This window comes from Crocodylus siamensis, chromosome 2 (genome assembly GCF_052110815.1).
Source record: "Crocodylus siamensis isolate JL-2025a chromosome 2, ASM5211081v1, whole genome shotgun sequence".
Lineage (NCBI taxonomy): Eukaryota > Metazoa > Chordata > Crocodylia > Crocodylidae > Crocodylus > Crocodylus siamensis.
In genome coordinates this window covers 194,979,731-194,994,822 of record NC_143396.1, presented here as the reverse complement: position 1 = coordinate 194,994,822, position 15,092 = coordinate 194,979,731, and the positions used below count along the sequence as shown (strand labels likewise).

The window sequence follows — 15,092 nt, the reverse complement described above, 5'->3', positions numbered from 1 at the left end:
ACGCTCTTAAATGCTTTCTTGACTTCATGTATTCTTCAGTTTTTAAAGGTTGTAATAAATAGGCCATATGTAAATTCTTTAAGGTAAAATGTATTTGTCCCATTTAAGTATTAGTTATCTTATTAAATAACTTTCTCTGTAGGTAATAGCATATTTAGCTTTCATACTCCCCTTTATTATTTTGCAAAAATGTCTAGCTTTAAGCATTTCATGCAAATATTTTCCATGAAAACATTTGTATGATTATGGAATCAAGCAAGTATTCTTGCAGTTTTTAGATTTTGCCTGTTAATGTATTAAAGTTGAAATGTGTGGTAACTGACTATAACTATGTGAAATAATGTAAAACGAAATTATTCTGATTGTGAATGGTAAACAGGCTCTTCATTTAGGCTTTGCAACTCTGATTTGGCTTCTTGAATGCATGTAAAGCTTCACTATGTTATTTTAATCTCTGATAAAGGGTGAAGCTTGAGAAACTTGAAGCTCACTTTTAAAAACCTTACGGGAAATATTTGGTTCATTTCTAGAGGCCCTTGTATTTCTGGATGGGGGTATGCAGCAGGAAGTGGCAGTTGATAATTTTACTATCTAAAGTTAACCTGTGCTTTGCACATATAAAGGATAGGTAACTAACTTGTAACGCTGTTTTCGCTAGGTTAAATGTTATATTTCTGTTTTTATTGAAATAAGTTTTCAAACGATACAGTTTTCCTTTTCCTGCTTAGTATCATCTCTCCAAAGTTAGGTGCATCAAGTACAGGCTAATCAGAAAGTCCATCCTATATTGGAAAATGAAGTTAGTAACACATGTAGGTTTGTTCTAATAAAATGGGAGTGGTCAAGGAAGTAACTCAGTGAGTTGGAGTCTTCAGAGTTGACTTTTAAACTGTCTTGGACATTGCAGACATACCTCTAATCTTGTGTTTCTTAGGGTAAAGAGTACATAACACCAGTGCTTTAGAAATAACTCATTTTTGAAATGGCATATAAAAGGACAATTGAAACTATATCTGAACAGGATGTGTAAGTTCTGTTAAGAGTAGAGACTGTGTTTTGTATTGTTTTGAAGAAATGAAAGTTTGATGGCATTGCTGAAGTTGTGTGCAATTCCTTTTATGTAGAGGACTATAAGGCAGAGCATCGATACTGCCCCCTTTTCTTAAAGAAAAAGTTGTGTGAGGGAAGGGAAGTGAGGAATAGAAATAAGAAGGCTGCAAATTATCTTGCACAGCTTGCAGAAGAACTTGAGCCATTACGTTCCCAAATTTTTTGATATGTGATAAAATGTAGAAATGATCTAAGTGATTTATTGAATTCTCATGCCATAGAATGCTGGTGTTGTGTCACATGTTCTCTGGCACCAGTTGTGATAGCATATTAAGATTTCAGATCCTGTAATTGTAAGCTAATGCTCTTTGGCTTATAATAAAAGCACTACTTCCCCCACAGTAAAGAATATTTCTCAGTAGAGAGCAACTGGAAATGGTCTTCCATAACCTTCAGTGAACTGTGCCAAAGCAGGCTTCAGTTTCACCATGAGTTGAAAACGCTTAAGGGATAAGGATCAGTTGTGATGTCGCAGTTGGTTAGGTGGCATAGCTGGATTCGCATTACAGTATACAGTCTCTGGACTTCAGCTACATGACTGGAGTGCAGGAACAAATGCAGGATCACAACACTCAGGCAAGTTAAAAAAAATGGTGGTGTTTTCAGATTCTCAGGAAATAAGAATCAACTTGTAAGCAGCAGTCTCCTGTGACATTTAAATTGCACAGCAGAGCCTATACTGTGATAGCTGTAAGAAGAAAAACTGCTTAAATAAGGTTCAATTAAATGCCACCACAATTGAGCTCTGCCAAATATGCTTTCCTAGTAATGAAAAGATTTGTTAAGAGAGCAGTACCAGAAAGGGTTCTAGTCTCTGTTTGGTTATGATGAAAGGGCAAGTGAACAGATCCCCAAAATGCAGCAACTGGCCCTTGGTCATACAGTCAACATGGTTAAAATCTTTCCTTTAACTGGTAAGAAAGATATTACTAGTTGTGGTACTGTTGTTCCTCATAAACACAGGGAATGCATCCCCAAACCTGTAATATTTTGCCTACTAGTGGGGGAAAAAAAAGCAATTCAGTTGTACCTAGTGCATGCTTAGCAAATTGCCATGCTCAGAGAAAACTATTTCTCATTCATCAAGACATTCATCTTATATTCCCTGAGAAGTTGAATGAGAACTGGCAGATACACATAACTCTATGCAGGTGTTATATGATTTTATGTTCAATCATTTACAATGATGGAGACATTCAGACCTTGCTAGTGTTATGAGCACACCCAAGTATGTACAGCTGTGGTGGCCATGTCAATTTATATTGATGCAAGAGTGCCTCTCAGCAGTTTCAGTCCTTGTACATGCAGTGGTCCATTTCTAGCACTGCTGCTAAAGAAACAGCATATTTCTTGTGGAGTGCTAACTTGGTGGTAGTTGCGATTCCTTTCAAGCCGTTTTACAGAAAGGTGGATTTATGAATCGGACCAGTTTGTAACTAGGTCAGACATCACAGTTTCCCTAATTTAAACATTCTTTGATGGAGTGTGAAGCCAGACATTGAAGAGGAAGGGATGAGCTCAAAGGGTACCCCTCTTGCATACAAACCTATTTCAGTTCCCCGGATTGGGGTCTTCGAAGTTTCTTAGAGAATTTTATATTTGCTCTCAATCACCAGTTTTTACTGTCTTCCCTTTGATCTCTGGTGTTCTTTCCCTTGACTTTAACTAGTACCCATGTTTCTGAATCAAATCTTATCCTGAGTTGACAGCATTAGCTAATAATATTTTTAAAAAATGTTGATCTCTATTGGAAGTTGTGATATAAGAGTTGTCTGAGATCATTAATGATGCCTTTAGTGGCCCAGTTAATTTAGTTGATGGTTGTTGACTGGAAGTGTAATGGACAATCTTCCACCGTTTGTGGAATATCCAGTATAAGGGCAATGCTATTACCTATTTTCATCTGTAGGGAAGAACATGAAATGAAAATACCTGTTCTTGACTCTTGTGTTTTGCTTTGGACTTTGGGTATTTCTACAGCATGTCCTCACTCTGTCTTGTTAGGGAGGCTGCCAAACACATCCTGGTCCTGCTTCCATGTACCAAACCCAGAACTGTGCTGGTAAAACTACCATCAGTGACCATCCTCACACATGGCTGTGTGGCAGCAGAGCTCAATCAGCCACCCATGTAGTAGGGCCGAGGCTCCCAGATTGCGACCCAGAAGAATGGCAGGTGCTCCAGGGAATGCCAGCCCCAGGTTGAGCCCAGCTTATAAAGACTCGCTGGTCCCAATGGGAGGGGAGGAACACAGTAGCAGAGTTTAAAATTTACCCGGAACAGATGGGCAGGAGGACTGGAAGTGGCTGTAGCATTCCAGCAGCAGCCACACAGCAGAGGAATTGCCCCTTCAGGGGCAAATGGTGGGAACTGTGGAATCAAGCGGCTCTCATTGAAGCCAGCTGAGAGGAGCTGGGTAACTTCCCAGAAGGCAGCGACTGGTTTTCTGCAGTGATGATGTACAGACGGGAACCAGAACTGACAAGACAAGACAGAAAAGTTGTGAGTGCTACAGCTGAGCAAAGGGGAAGGGGAACCAGCTTCCCCTAGTCTCAGTATATGGACCGTGTTTTGATTTGGAGTTTTACCTCCTGAGCTGAGGAGATATGCCGGTGCAGAGTGTTTTTATTTCCTTTATCCTCAATGCCGGGAAAAGACTTCGGGAAATTGTCTGAACATTCTTTACCTGTGTTTATCATCTGGGAAGCACCAGGCAGGGTGTAGAGGAGACGGAGCCCTGAGACACAGGACTTGTGGTGTCTGTGTAAGGGCTGTATGAGGGCATTGAAGATCAGCCTCTCTGTTTTTTTATAATACCAAAGATGTGGCAGGCAAGAACTTATAGCACTCATGCAGACGGACAAACTGGCAAACTGTCTACGTCCTGAGGAACAAGCATACCCACTCCAGGCGTGAAGTCCTGTTGGGCAGCAAAGGACAATCATTGGAGGTTACACTGTAGTATAGCAGCTTCATTGACAAATTTCCTGGTTTGGCACATGCAGGAACAGGTGGACTGCTGAGGACATACCCAGAGGCATTGCAGCTAGGACCTGTGCTAGGTACTCCAGCTTCAAAAGCCATATTGATCTATCATGTTCAGTCCTAAATGGGGGTACACCAGTGCTACCACTTATCTCAATTCTATTTGTATGAGCAATAAAATTATTAATTTTCATTGGGTGTGCTGGGGCAGTTGTCCCCACCCAACTTTCCATTACTAGCAATTTACTGAACATGAAAGTCTTATGGTCTCTATAAGGATTTTTCCCCCTAAAGATTTGTAGTTGTCTGGTTACAAAACTAGGGAAAAGTTAAGTATAGATTAGGTTTGCCAAATACTGCCATCTGTCATATCCATTTGCCCACATAAGGTCAAAGAATTCTGGCCACAATTCATACTGCATAGGCATGCACAAATTCCCCTAGCTCAGCTTTGCCCAGTTTTGGATCATATGATTTCATCTCGTGGTAGTTTACTACCGCTCCCACTTAGAGTTAGAGGACGGAGAAAGAAGAGAGACCTGTCAATGATCTTCCTCTTCCTTCTAGAAGAAAAGAGAGAAGAGCTACATGTCCAGCATCCCCTTGCAATATTTCCCTATCATGATCAGGTAGCTCTAAGCCTTAGAGTCTAAGGTACCAATAGATGAGATTAGATTATAATCATATCTATTGAATAGGCTATGTGCCTCTTCCCTATGTAAGCATTGTGAGATGCAAGTACTGGTGACCCAGAATAATTTAAAAAAAGAAGAGTTTGAGTGTTCAAGTCCTTAAATCTGGGTGTAGGTTATCAATTAGAGGGCCTCAAATTGTGGTCCATGTACTGCTGGTAGACTAGAAAACTGGCTGGTCCCCCATTGCTGGCTGCATTTTTTGTTTTCAATGGCCGAATTACAATAAAAGACAATATATTAACTGTGTCCTGAATCTTACTTTTTCCATGAAAATAACCGCTGCAGCTGACAGTTCTTATTCAGTTACTAGTGGAACTGGAAGTGATTCACATGACTGTGAGAAGGAGGAGGGGGCAGCTGCAATGCAGTCTTTCTGCAAAGACATCTGTGACTTGCCAGAAACATTTGAGAACTGCTGATCTAAATTACTGTCAGCTTTATTATTTTTTTTCAGTATGACTTCCCTAGTAACAGTGATGAATTACTGTCTCAGTATATTGCTCATCCTTTTTTTTTTTTTCAAGTAAACTGTAATGAAGATTCCTAAAGATGAAAGTTAACGTACACAAGGAAGCCACAGAAAAGTGTTAGTTTTTGTCTTTTCTCATATAGTCATTATCTTCTCTATGTGCTTGCTTAAAGGGGCTTGCTTTTGCAAACTGTGAAACATTAAACTTTGAGGGTGGATGTAGAAAATCTGAACTCTGGCTTTGGTTCTGTTCCTAAAGTAAAAGTTGTCTGAAGTAGTGTTCTCATTTATTTTTCCCTTTTCAGCTCCACATCTTATATTTCTCAGGGATTAAGTCTGATGCTATTATAAAATAAAAACAGATCCTGCCCTGAAATTTGTAACTCTTGCCATATATTCTGGAGGAACACTTAAGCTTTTTTCTTGGAAGAAAATCGTTCAATGACTGGATCACAACATAAGTGATTCTTAGAGACACAGCAGGTGTTTCCAACGTTATGTCCAAACTACAGGAGAGAATAATATTGCTGGGAAAGTCTGTAAAAACCTGGGGCAGGTGCTGGGATGAATCCATATTTGAAGCCTTTACTTTAACTGGGGAACAATGGCAGATATGCAGAGGCTAAGTACAGACATTCTGGGGGTTAGGGAGAGGTTAAATTGATTCAAAATGACTGCCCAATATTAGGGAAGTTGAGATGGAGGACTAGCAGGGAGCTGGGGGTCTGCTGGGGGTTGGGGGGAGGTGTGACCCATGAGGGGTGTGGGCAGGCTGACCCACAGGTGTGGGAGTCACACCCATACCCCCGTCCCTCTTGCCCCTCCACCCAACAGGACTTACTTGCTTGGCTCCAGCAGTGGCAAATGCTGATAAAAGTGGCTGCTTCCCAAGTGGCCTGTGAGATGGAGGTTGGGATGGCTGACTGGTGGTGGGGGAGGGCAGAAGGGTCTGAGGGGGCAAAAAATAGCCCAGTACAGGTGGGGGGTGTGCAAAGAGCAGCTGGGGCCAGTGGCTGGACTTTCCCAGCCCCTGGGCTGTATAGGGAAAATGTACAGAAGTTCCATACACCAGTTTAACCTAAATCAAATTTGATACTATATAGATCCAAGTTGATCTTTGTGAGAGGGGCAGTAAAGCCCCTCTAGTGTGTCTCAGACCCCTGCTGCATGCACCCCGATACTCACTGCAAGAGTTCAAATGAGCGGCAGCCGGGGAGAAATGCGGATGCAGGCTCCGCAATTCCAGAGCTGCCTGAGCCTGCATATTGGCGATCAATAGGGGCAGAGCTTTGGAGAGATGTGGGCTACTCAAAAAGCAGCTGGAAGCACAGATGAGCAGCCAGTGGGGGAAGAGCGGGATGCTGGCCAGGAGACACCGTCTGTGGAGCCAAGGATCACAAGCCTGGAGTGCAGGGAAACAGAGTGGAGCATCTGCCAGAGGGCTCTGGCAGACTGGACAAGAAGCCCAAACCTAGGGGGTCAAGGGAAACCTGGGAGCGACATCACAGCCCCATTAGGGAACCCAGGTATGGTGGCTGGGGATGGTGGCAGAGCTGCTAGCTCTCACAGACAGCTCAGCAGGGAGGAAGGTGCAGCCCAGTGTGGAAACTATGAGCCCCACCAGCTTGGGAGGAACAGGAGGTTGACCACGAGTCAGCTGGGACCCAGAGGCAGCCCACCCTTGCCCTGCACACAGATCTGGGGGGCACCGCCCCCCCATACTTTCCCAGGAGTGCACACAGCAGTGGGAGCCACTCTCCCTCCATCTCCACACCCTCCCAAATGAGCCACTCGCAGCTCCATCCCACATCCTGCCCCGGCTGGGCAGCACTTGTTGATGCCCCTTTGCTTCAGTGCCTGGAGTGGTCACCCTACTCACCCCCCACCCCCTTGCTATGGCACTGCTTACCCCTCGCCCCATCAGTGTAAGTACTCTATTATATTACAGATACACTGCTCTGGATGGAGTGGGAGAATTTCTGGGAACAGCTCCCCAGTTAAGCATTATCTACTACACAACTCTGTGGTTCTGTCTGTTCAGTGTAGTATCTTACTACTTCACATTTCCCAAAAACTTGAGTCCTTGATTCTGCTTCATTGATGTCTGTGGGAGGTTAAACTGACTTATTTGAAATGGGGTCAAGCACTCTTTCTGCATATATTGCTGTTGCTTCCATCTGTTTCACAGCTCTTTATTCTTTGTCTAAGTGGTACTATAAAAACTGTTGCATTAGATTATTTTTAAGGTGCATATTTGCATGGTCACTGACAACAATATTTACTGCTATGTTCTAATTTGACATTTATTTTTTTCTGTCTGCTTGTGCAGTGAGTTTACTTTAGATCTAAAGCTGATTAAACAGTTGTAGTAGTTCCTGATAATTTTCTAGCTGAAATATAGGTTATAAAAACCCACTGTTTTTCCTTATAGCAATAATATTCCTTTAAAAAAAGGCATATGATAAACTATATCTTTTCAGATATATAGTAGTTTTCTATGGGCTTGTTCAACAGAAAAGCCAGTGCAAAGGATTTCTTAGACTCTGGATCAAAGCAAGCAGCCCTTTATGTAGCATTCCTGCTTGAGCCATGTCTAGTGTGAAATGTTATTGATGGAAGTTCTTGATGTAGCTCAGTTTGGTATGCTTCATTTTTATAGTTTAGATGGCCATTAGTACGTATTTCCACACATAAGTGTAAGTTTATGCAACTTTGATCTTGAAGTGGGTTTTGTGTTTCACACTGTTTACAGGTGTCTGATGCTTTGATTTCTTTTAGATTAATCTCATAACTTCTATCGTAAGTGGCTGTTGGTTGCTTTGGGGGAGAGAGATTCTTTTATCTTTTTGGTTTAATTATAATCATATATTTTCACTGTCATCATATTCTAGGGAAATGTATTTTCCAAATTCATAAATTTGGAACTCAGCACAAGTATTGCATTTATGAATTTCCTACTTTATATGGGCAATATTTATTGGAATGTCTCAAGAAAAATAAAAACATGGGATCTGAAAGAGATGTCTACATATATAACCCACTACGGGCTCATTGATGGCAAGTGATGTGTAAATTATAGCATGACCTGGAACCCGTCTTATATAAAATGAAAAAGTATTCTCCCATGAGTCAAGAATTATGCAAAGTTCAACTGGATAGAGAACAAAGTTAGCCAAAAAGCAGAATTAATGGGACACACCTCCTGTCTCCCTGTTGCTCTCAATCTGGTTTTGGTTGGAATTTGAGTGAAACCAAAACTTGTCCTTATTTCCCACACATTGGAAGTTCCCTGGGGCCTGTGGCTGCTTTGTAAGATAGACATTTGTCGGATTTGCTGTTCCTTGCTTCAGGACAGGATCTGTGGTTCGAGAGTAGCCCTGCCATTCAGCCCTGGTGATACAGACCATGGGATCCTGTCTCATGACTTCCAGACTCTGAGTCCCAGGTTCTGAGCCAGAGGTGGGAATCCCTAGACTTCCACTTACCAGCTGCTGGAATCCAAGGATACCTGGTGCTGGGTTTTACATATGGATAATCTGTCCTGGAGCCACAGACCATGCCCAGATAGACCACCCAGAGAGAGAGACAGAGAGATCTAGAGCTTCCAGAATCTCTAGTTCAGTACATCCATTGAGTCAATCTGTCGTGGTATAATGGACCCTGGAAGTACATGGGGTATTTAGCACTGGGGCAGTTGATAGGAGTCCTGGTAGAACTCTAGCTAAGACTTGGGAAAGTTTTACTTAATCTGACATGAAAGTTAGTTTTTGCTGGAAAGTTTTCCAACCAGTCCTAAGGCAGAAATACTCAGCTTTGTGTCATTCTCTTATTTTTAGGGATCTAGAATATTCAAATTTCAAATGTATATTAAAAAGTACCTTCAAACTGCTTGTGGCATACCAGATTGCTGTCTGCAAGATCAAACTCTGAATGCTTTGTGCATTTATTTTGAATTATAGCAACCACCCAATTATACCTCGCTTTCTGTTAGCTATTGCTTGACATTTTCATTTTAATTACTTAGTATTTCTTTTCTTTAGTCTCAGGTGAATCATCATTCTTCAGCTAATAATGAAACCTATCAAGAACGATTGGCACGATTAGAAGGTGATAAAGAATCCCTCATATTGCAGGTATGTATAACAGCATTGGTATTTACTGGATACAAATTAGAGGGAGGAATGGAAGATGTATGAAGCAATCTATCTCAGGTCTGTTTCGTAAAGCAATAAATCATACCCTGTACGAGAAACATTGGCTGGCCTGTGAATGTAAATGTTGCTGGATTGGAGGAAATCTTAAGCTTGCAGCTAATCAGGCTGGCTATTATCCAGTTTGTTTTTGTATATGTAACATATAGGAAAAAATGAGGCAGTGAGCAAGAAGTAAAAGCATATGCAGAATGAGATGCTTTTCATGGGCCTCTCAGCCCAAGTTAATGACACTGTAGAATAATCAGATATGCCTGTTCCTAGTGATTGCTCTGTTTTAACTGAACTAATTTTTGTAGAGAATATGATTTTTGTGTCATCCTTCTCTGACTGAGTGGGGGCGGTGTTTGGTAATCGTGTTAGTCTGAGACAAAAATAAATGCAAAAATCTAGAACTCTTGGTTCAGAAATGATACCTTCTATTAGACGAAGTAAGACGTCTCAGAAAGACGATTTTTTTTTTTTTTACAATTTCTTAGTCAGTCTGATGAAAGGTATGATCTCTGAACCAAGAGTTCTAGATTTTTGCATTTCACTGAGTGGTGCACACATTACATTCCTTTCTCCCCCAACTCCAGAGGCTCAGCTGCCATAAATCCATAGAAGTCAGTGGAGTCATGTCAAGTGATGCTTGTTGAGGACCTGTCCTTCAGAGTTTATCACTGTCTATGGATGTCCAGTTGCACCATTGCCTCTGTATTATGGTTCTGCCGTAATATGCTATGAGAAGATATGACAGATATGAGAAGTCCTGCAGCATGTTGCTCAACATTGTACGCTAAATTGAAAGGAGAAGTTGTGAGTCAAATGCACTTCCAGATGGCCCTTGTGGTCATTATTGTCCTGTGGGACATCTGACCTCCAAAACAAAACACATGGGGCACCAGGAGTTTTGGGATCTGGGGAAAATTACAGAGGAACTGATATCCCCCCAGTGAAGTGCAGTTTTTCAACGTGCGCTACTTCTACCCACTAAGTAGCAGCCCTCTCAACTGTCCTTTATCTTCTTACCCCAATGAGAGTAAGTTTTTTGACTTTCTAGAAAAGCCTGTGACATTTGGCTTGCCCAAATCCTGGTTCTCTGTTACAAAATCCTTGCCTTTGAATTACCTAAACTACTTCCCATCCTCAAGAATCTAAAGGGATGGGAGAATTTAATGATAACATCCAAAGAAAATTTAAGCCTGAAACTGATTCAGCTTCTGCCAGGCTTCCAGCTTCTCTGTTTCCCAAGTCTTTGTCTGCAGCAGGACTTCTGCCCTATGTGAAGAAGTATTATGCTTGGAGAATATAATGCTGCACAGACATAGATGAAAGTCCTTGGGTTTTTCTGAATATTTTCTCCTTTCCTGGATGTCAGAGCAGCTGGTCTTAAAAACCTAAAGCAGGAGCCTGTCTATGTATGCATTCCCTTTGCATCTATAATTAACTCTTTGTCCATGCCTGACACATGTGGATACATTTTTTTTTTCATCTTAGTAATGAGTTTCTATGAAAGTGTCTCATGTATGTGTTTCTGTTCTCATTTGATTTAATTTACCGATTAAAGTTCTCGTTACCATTATAAAATAAACAGTAAACCCATCACAAGACATAATCATATGGCTTGTCTTGAAGTCTTCATACCACTCTAATTAGAATTGCCATTAGCAAAAATTCTGCAGTTAAACTGTTTGAAATCCTGTTTAAAATCATAAATGTTGAGCTCTAAGCATGCTTAACAACCTGTTTGGGTTTGTCTGCAAAGGAATTTCATAAAACACCATCAGCCTTAGGAATCTGTGGCTGCTTACAGACTTGGGGGAGGGGTGGGGGGGAACAATGCTTTACTTAGAACTCAGCACGCTTCAGCACCAAACCCAACACATGCCCAGAAGAGGAATTACATTAGTTGCACCTGACTTTCCCAATGTCTGTATAGATCAGGCACTTTAGTGGAGTTTTTGGTGCTTTTATCTAGTAGCTGATTGAATCAGCTTTAGCTAAAAGCATGAAAAAGCCCTGCTGAAGCACCCCATCTGTACAGATACTGTAGAGACAAGTCAAAGTAGCGTGCTGCTATTTCTAGTAAAGTGCTTTTTTCCCCCCACGTCTGTCAGTGCCTTACATGACTATCCTCAGGAATCAGGTGAAAGTTGGTTATTTGGCATTTCATTCTAACTCATTCTCCCACCCCAACTTGCCTTACTACTGTTTTGTGTTACAGTAGTACTGAGTGAGATCCCGACTAGGACTAGAGTCCCATAACATGCACTTGGTAAGAAGAATAGGCCTGCCCCACAGTCCTTCCAAACTAAATCAACAATGTCTAGACTTCTCAACCTGAAAGTGATTTTTTTGTTGTGGTTTAAGAGCCATAACACAGACTTCAGGCCAGATTCAGTGTCCCACATTATATCCATTTGCCTCTCAGAAAGCCTAGAGGTGATAGAAACCTTCTGCAGGACCCTGTTGGTAATTTCACGAGTGTGAGGTGGCTCCCAGTGGGCATGTGCTTTCTAGGCATAGTGGGTGCAAGGCAGATAGGCCCAGGCCTTATAGGATCAATTGTTCCCCCTTCTCCCTCCCCTGTAGTGTGCCAAGCCAGTTCAGCATCCCTTTCCCCCCCTTTCCTGGCTCACCCAAGTTCCTAAAGTGGCCCTCCAGCCAAAAGAGTTACCCACCCTTTCTCTAAGCACAACCCAGTGACCTGAAGGCTTTGACAAACATGAGGAAACAGTGAGTTTTAAGCTGCTCCCATCTCAGTACTGAAACATTCAGCCCATACTTGCAAAGCAGCTGGGATCTTCTTAAATGACTTTGTGGGTTACCTTAAACATTAAAAATTTTCCTTGTGGATGACAATATCAGCCACCACTTTCTCCAGCTGAGCCTGGCTTCCCCCACAGCCTCTCAACAGACCCATCTGGAGTGAAGCAGGAGCAGCTCTGGGGTCCCTTCTGCCCCTAGGGCAGCTAGAAGCAGCAGCAGGGATGGGTAGGTCCTGCCCTTCCTGTACCGAGAGTTGTAAGTAAAGAGGGTGAGGATGAGAATAGAAGTGGGGGGCAGGTGCTGCTGAGCATGAAGGGGAAAAGGAGAGCTGAGAGGAGGGGGTTAGATTCTCACCTGCTTCAAGGGCTTAAAAAAGTCCCTAGCTGCTGCTCCTGTGACATGGTCTGGACTCTAATATGGACCCAAGCATCCAGAGCTGCAAGGAACCAGAGCGTCCAAGTGAGTTAGGAGATTGAGTCAAAAGCCTGTGCGCATCTAAGCATTACCTTTTATTGAGTGCATCTTCAAAAAAACTGCCCAAGCAGGCCCTTTTCTAAGCCTGTGGGTTATGGAACTCCTGCAAGACAGTGACATACCTGGCTGTGAAAGCTTGTGCTGGAGGTGACGATGCCATTCATGTTGTTATCTGAACTTCAGTTAAAAGTGAAATCTATGAAATCTGTATTTTGTGGGTTCATCCTGAGGGTTTTTCTTAGTAAAGCTAAGTTTCAAAACTGAAGGGTTTATTAGTTCAGGATAAGGATGGGCTGGGAGGGGTGGGATTCTAGTGCTTAGAATAATAGCTTGTGTATACTGAACGACTCTACTCTGAGGCAGGCAAATTATGGTTAATCAATTCAAGACTAGGATGCAGGGCAAGGCTTTGAAAACAGCAAGGCAAGTTCAGAAATCCTGCCATGATAGGATGCTAGTATAACATTATTTCTAAAAGATTGTTATACATGGCTCTGGTGTGACTGTTGCATGTTGAGTAACTGTTGCATATTTCTGAAGCCCAACAAATTTGTCAGGCAGCAAAGCTGGACCTGCAAATGCTTCTCCTAGCTTCTGTAAGTTGCTGGGCTGCCTGCTCCTATATGTATTTCGGGGGATTGTTCTAAAGACATTATAACTTTTGTAAGACAATCTGTCTCCTTTGTGTATGTTCAGAGTCCTAAATAATAGTAGCTAATAATAAATTAATGCATAGGATCATAGTGCTAAATAATAGTAACTAGTAATAAATTAATGCATAGGATCATCCTTCAGGTGCTATCATGTCTAGGCCAAAGGGCTATTTGTTCCCCACCTCTGTAACCTTATGGTGAATATAATTTTCTGAGCTTTAGGTTTCTGGGCTAATTTGGTGGGCTCTTCTCATTCTGTTTATTGTCCACACACTGGTTTATTACAACCATTCGTATAATTCTTCAAGATTATTACTAATTGTTTCCTGCACAGTGATTCATTGCCTGTGTTTCAGTTCTTTTGCCTTCATGTTTTGGCTTGTAGAGCTTGGAAATTTTGTGGAGCAGAGCTTTGTTGCTGCTAAAACATGCCTTTTTACATATTGCATTCTTTTATAGCTTCAAAAACCTTTATTGATAGGTAAGTTGTTCTCATGTGTTTGTAAGTAGTTAGGTAATTGGTTAGTTTCCTAAAGAAGAGTTTTATTGTTTATCCACTCTAAGAAGGGAAGTGCTAGTGGGAGCTGAAATTGTAATGCCTGCTCTGATAGCACTTTAAAGTATTCTTTGTTCTAATTTATTTATTTAAAAAAATATTGGCTGTATGCATGCTACTTAAATTTATTCAGGCTGCTTATGCATAGTTTGTTGGCCCTCCCAGAGACACTGGGTCTTTCCTTTTGACTGTAAAACTACAAGTTGACCAATGCTTTCAAAGCAAGCAATGTTAGGTAAGACTCAGAAATTATGCAAGTTTTGATACAGGAAGATATTAGGATACTCAAGACTTAAAATTTTAAGGACTTTAAGTAGCAGTTGGCTATAAAGGTACACTGTCATCTTGTTTGCTTTATAAAGAAGCAGTCTTATTTACAGTCAATTTACCAGTGTTTTTCCTGCCCTTGTTCTCAAATTACAGGTGAGTGTCCTCACAGACCAGGTGGAAGCTCAAGGAGAGAAAATTCGGGACCTAGAAGTCTGTCTTGAGGGACATCAGCTGAAACTTAATGCTACTGAAGAAATGCTTCAACAGGTAAAATCTAGATTTTGAGGAACATGTGCACATTTCTGATTCAGGACTGCCCTAAGTAAACAGATACAGAATAGATTTGCCTTCTTGTAGTGTCTCCTCCTTGCATTATGCAGTGTTTTTATTTTAAAAAGGTTTGTTTGATTTCCTAATATACAAGGATTTTAGTAGTTGGTTGTGTAACATTGTAAGCAGAAGGCATGTAAAATGAAACCATTGTGTATTATTCATAATACTCTGCTAAATGAAGGCTGGTGGAAAGCTGGGCATAGATGAATAACCTGTTAGACAAGTCAAGTATATTAACAAACTATTAGTTTCTGTAAGTTTTTAAGCAGAAAATGTTACAGATATATTTCCTGCTGTCCCGTGGCTTGATCTGAAGCTGAACTATAATATAGTATGAGGTTGACATGAATGCCAGTACCAAATTTAGTCTTTTCTCTTCACTCATTTTAAGATCTTTGTTCTATTTTAAAGTGTTACTAAATCAAGAATCTTTCTTTTCTTATTCCAAATCCATTTGTCTGCAAAACCACAGTTTGCTTTCAGTTTACTGTGACCGTAACCCAGTGGTTCTCAACTTTTTTTAGTCTCAAGGCATCCCTCATTAGACTCAAGGCACTATTTGGAAAATGCCAGCTCCTAATTTAC

General features: G+C 41.3%; 1 protein-coding gene across 13 annotated transcripts in view; it reads left to right on the top strand.

The window, feature by feature from the left end:
• Window positions 1–15,092, top strand: part of PPFIBP2 (PPFIB scaffold protein 2) — a 205,714-nt gene that overhangs the window by 108,109 nt on the left and 82,513 nt on the right. For 11 of the 13 annotated variants that reach the window (XM_090032754.1, XM_090032755.1, XM_090032752.1 and 8 more), the window contains 2 exons: window positions 9,300–9,392; window positions 14,328–14,441. In XM_090032754.1, coding sequence (XP_089888880.1) covers window positions 9,300–9,392; window positions 14,328–14,441 — 207 coding nt within the window. Of the gene's footprint in view, window positions 1–9,299; window positions 9,393–13,946; window positions 14,237–14,327; window positions 14,442–15,092 lie in introns of those variants that run through there. The other 2 variants (XM_090032758.1, XM_090032760.1) reach the window with 2 other exon arrangements.